The sequence below is a fragment of the Babylonia areolata genome, chromosome 1 (assembly GCF_041734735.1).
Source record: "Babylonia areolata isolate BAREFJ2019XMU chromosome 1, ASM4173473v1, whole genome shotgun sequence".
Taxonomy (NCBI): Eukaryota; Metazoa; Mollusca; class Gastropoda; order Neogastropoda; family Buccinidae; genus Babylonia; species Babylonia areolata.
Window position 1 is genome coordinate 92,856,827 of NC_134876.1, and position 5,000 is coordinate 92,861,826.

General features: G+C 41.2%; 1 protein-coding gene across 1 annotated transcript in view; it reads right to left on the reverse strand.

The window, feature by feature from the left end:
* The window catches only part of LOC143291543 (choline O-acetyltransferase-like), a 102,385-nt gene that overhangs the window by 9,361 nt on the left and 88,024 nt on the right, over positions 1-5,000 (reverse strand). Inside the window, exons 11-12 of the mRNA XM_076601481.1 lie at positions 3,880-4,020; positions 470-706 (exon numbers count right to left, since the gene is read on the reverse strand). Coding sequence (XP_076457596.1) covers positions 470-706; positions 3,880-4,020 — 378 coding nt within the window. The remainder of the gene's footprint in view (positions 1-469; positions 707-3,879; positions 4,021-5,000) is intronic.

Here is a 5,000-nt window from a genome sequence, read left to right on the forward strand (position 1 = left end):
CTGGCCTGGGCTGCAAGAGATAACTAAAGCTGTAAAGAAAAAATGAAGAAAAAAACCCAGAAACAATCTTCAACAGTCAGGTAATTAACTGATCTTATGTGATAAAGTTAGACCAATTTCAAAACAAACAAACTGAGAAAGAAAAAAAAATCCCCCAAACAGACACACCATGCAGAAAATAAATCCTGCAGGAAACCGCATCCTAAATTTTAAACTGGTGGAGCAGGAAAGGAACCGAAACAAATATTTCCGACGAAAAAAAAAATCAAGCAACCGAATCTTTACACGAGTTTCTCCACGTTAAAAAGAAAAGAAGAAAAAAAGAAAGAAAAAAAAAGACAAAAAAAGACAGACAGATAGACAGACAGATGCGCGCGCAGACCCCAAACCCCAGACCGACTGACAGAGATAGATAGTTAGACTAGGTACTGGAGGCCGCTTTCGGTCACGACGAAGAAGAAGAACCTACAGGCTGCGGCTTAAGCGGCGGAGGCAGCTGCTGTTTCCCTTGAAGGCACAGTTCCCGCATCTGGAGGAGCGTGGACTCCAGCGAGAGGGCGAACATCTGCGAGTCCGTGTCCATGCATTCGCGGAAGGAGCTGATGTAGAAGCAGATGAAGTCCGGGAAAGGGTTGTAGCAGGCCCCGTAGCCGTCTGGCACGACGGGCCCATAGCACATGAAGGAGTCCCTCCTGGTCGTTGGCACCTGCGGACATGATTGACAATAACAATACAAAAACAAGAGAGGCAAGGCCTTCAAGACTCACTTGTGATAAATTAAGTCCCCTAGCATTAATTACAGAGTAATTTCCCTTTTTTACTATCTGCACCAAAACGTTTGCAAAATAAATAAAAATTCCATGCATAGCAAAAGAAGAAGTTCCTGTTTGAACAAAAGGGGGGGGGGGGAGGTGGCAGGGGGAGGGCGGGGGGGGGGGGGGGGGGGGGGGGGGGGCGTTGTAGTGTAGCGACGCGCTCTCCCTGGGGAGAGCAGCCCGAATTTCACACAGAGAAATCTGTTGTGACAAAAAGAGAAATACAATACAATACAATACAATACAATACAATACAATACAACAACATATCTTTGCCGTTACCGAAGGCACCCCTGACCCCTTTCCCTCCCTCCCTCGGATACACATCTTCCTCTCCCCTATTTCTATGGTGGGTGGAGGTCAACCATTAATTTTGTCCCCAGAAATCATGGGTTGCACATTCGATATAAGCAAAGCAAAGTTTGCTTTGGGTAGGAATTTTCCTTTGTCGCAGCGCAAAGTTTACTTTGGGTAAGAATTTTCCCACGTCAGCAGCACTGTTTACTTTGGGTAAACCTTTTTCTTTGTCAGCATCGCAAAGATTACTTTGGGTGAAAAAATGTTCCTTTTTCAGCAGCGCTAAGTTTACTTTGGGTAGGAGGAAGATGACACAATGGTTTAGACGCTCAGCTGCCAATACAGAGTCCGTGAGTGTGTGAGTTCGAACCCTGCTCTCGCCTTTTCTCCCAAATTTGACTGGTAAACCAAACTGAGCGTCTACTCTTCCGGATGAGACGATAAACCGAGGTCCCGTGTGCGGTACGCACTTGGCGCACTGGAAAAGAACCCATAGCAACGAGAGTGTTGTCCTCTGGCATGTAAAAAGCAATCCACTCTGATAGGTACACAAATATACACGCATGCACTCAAGGCCTGACAAACGTGTTGGGTTATGCTGCTGTCAGGCATCTGCCTAGCAGATGTGGTGTAGCGTATATGGATTCGTCCGAACGCAGTAACTCCTCCGTGAGAAACTGAAACCGAATCTTACTTTCAGTAAAAACGTCCCTTTGTCAGCAGCGCTAAATTCACTTTGGGAAAGAATTTTCCTTTGCTAGGAGCATCAGAGTGAACTTGATCAATTGTGCAACTCAGCCTTAGATCCAAACAACAACAACAACAACAACAACAACAAGAGAGGCAAGGCATTCAAGACTCACTTGTGATACACTTAAAAAAAAAATCTGATCGTTAAAATGTGTTCTGTATTTGTCATTATAAAGCTTCGCGTTTATATATATATATATATATATATATATATATAAGTCCTAACCAGATTCGAGCCCAGCGTGTTCGGGTGAGAAGAAACTGCCTTATCCATTACACTGTCGTGCTCCTCAACTGACGTTCTAAAATTTAACATCTGAACATACTTTTTTAAAGGGCGATAAATCAATTGGGGCATTCGCAGTGAGAACGCTGTTTAAATCATATTATTCTGGTGTATCTAAGGGCAATAAAAAATTCTTTTTAATGGCTATCGCCGCAATCACACTGCAACATTTAGCCGTTTTCACTAGATCTAGATAGATGTACAAGTTTAGTTACACCCGCCGGGAATGTAGTACGACACGGTCGATTCAATTTCTCTTTTCTGTTCATTCTAGTTTTATATGAAAATTTAGTATTTTGTTAAACTAATAACATGTAGAGCCAAGTACAAGTACCTCTAAACGTCGTAAGAAGTGAAAAGGACTTCATTTTGAGAAAAGTCAAGACTGGAAATGTTTTCGTTTCATCGTGATCAGTTCAAGGGTATTAACTCGCATAGTTTTCAATTTTTAACTGTGAATTCCGACTCAGGGCTCAGCCAACAGATCTGTAAAGTCCACTCGTCGTATTGATTTTAGTATTTTCCGAAAAAGACCACTTGGGCGAATGAACATAGTGAACGCCCTGTACACTGAGAGTAAAGCACACAAGCTTTTTATGTATTGAGTATAATTTCAAAATATAATGTTTAAGATGAGATCAGTTTAAAGCAAATTAAGTCCCCTAGCATTAATTACAGAGTAATTTCCCTTTTTTACTATCTGCACCAAAACGTTTGCAAAATAAAACTTCCATGCTTAGCAAAAGAAGTTCCTGTTGTGTCAAAATATCAGATTAAAGTGCCAAGTTTAGAGAATACAAAAAATATAAATATAACCGTAAATGCAGTTTGCATATAATTAGGCTTCATTTAAAATTTTTTTTGTGTGCCCATCCCAGATGTGCAATATTATTTTAAGCAAGATGACTGGAAAGAACTGAATTTTTCTTATTTTTATGCCTAATTTGGTGTCAACTGACAAAGTATTTGCAGAAAAAATGTCAACGTTAAAGTTTACCACGGACACACAGACACACACACAGAGACACACACACAGACACACACACACACACACACACACACACACACACACACACACACACACACACACACACACACACACAACCGAACACCGGGTTAAAACATAGACTCACTTTGTTTACACAAGTGAGTCAGCAAAAACCAACAACCCAACAACAACCACACCTGGCGGAGCTAATCATCATAACTTCCCTTTTTTTACCCTTCATCTTCTTCCGTTCCCAATTACTTCCACCCATTACTTCACTTCCTCTCTCTCTCTTAATTTAGATATTGGATATTGATTATTTTTTTTTTTTATCTCTCTCCGAGATCAGGAACACCACTTGTAAGTGATTTATCTCGATTATAATCACTCTAAGGGAGATGGCTATCTGCTATTGCCGAGATAATCTGACGAGTCTATAAGGGACGAAACTCGAGTTCATCAAGCATAAGAAACGGCTCTGTACCCTTGGCAGAATTCCAATTTCCCCCAAATTGCAATCTTTTGAAGGGTGGGGAAAAAAAAGAAGAAAAAGAAAAATATTCTCTTCCCATCACCCACTCCCCCCAATCCTTTTTCTTCACTTCTTTTGTTGTTTTCTTCTTTATTTCTTTCCTACTCCGTATTATCTTATTTTTTTTCCGCTTTTCAATCTATCATTTTCTAATCCTTTCCTTCCTTTATCCTTCTTCCTTTCTTCATCCCTTCCTCCCCCTTTTGGTCACCTGACTGGTGGACAGTTTGAAGTAGTTGATGGTGGTGAAGGAAGGGTCGCTGAAAAGGGGGACAGTGTCCAATACACCAAGTTCCCGTGCTGCTTCTCGCAAACCCAGAAGATGGCAGTCTATCCCATGGCCCAACACCGTCTGTTAAAAAAAAAGAAAAAAAAAGAAAAAAAAAAAGAAAAAAAGAAAAAAAAGAACAAAAAAAAGAAAGAGAGTGTAGTGTATTACTATTAGTGTATATATGCACACATATGCACATGCACGTACAATTACGCACGCACGCACGCACACACACACACACACACACACACACACACACATATATAAATAAAATTATCTATCTATCTATTTATCTATCTATATATATATAATATGTGTGTGTGTGTGTGTCTGTGTATTCTTTCTTACACACACACACACACGTTCGGAATCGCATTATCTTTTTGCATCGTATTTTCTTTTCTTTTTTTCGTGATTTACCATTTTTTTCCCTGGATTTTACTCTTCCCTAAACTCATCTGATTGTATTGTTCGCTGACCCACACTAATTTTTGTTTTTGTTGTTTTTTGCCCCACACTTTATTGCTTAATGTAAATCTACAGTTTTCACGACTCGTGCGTCATATAAATACATCACTACTTCAGATTGCATAAATCTGCCAGGACTTAAACTGCCGTCGCGTAATCTTCTCCCAAACCACACGGGAACAGGCAACAGTGTGGACGAATGCCCGTATCGACCAAATCTATAGCAAGAGGGGTGGGTTGAAAGGGGGAGGGGTATGAGATGGATGGGCCGCAACTCACGTCTGCCGGTGTCGTGGAAGGCGAATTGTTTCCCCTTGATTTCCCGACATCCCACGCACCAAGAAACAGCCAAGAAGCTGCTCGTTCGTCAAGCGAGTGAATTATGGTTGGTTTTACGATAAAATGGCCAAAGAAGATGGACTTTCTTGGTGTTTTTTCCCCAGAGAGAGAGAGAGAGAGAGAGAGAGAGAGAGAGAGAGGGGGGGGAGGAAGAGGGAGGATTGAAGGATTGAAAAATAGCCATTTCAGTCCATGCGTATGAATTTCAGTTTGTCTTTCAGTGTAATGGCTCCGAAGATAACACGAGCAGTTTA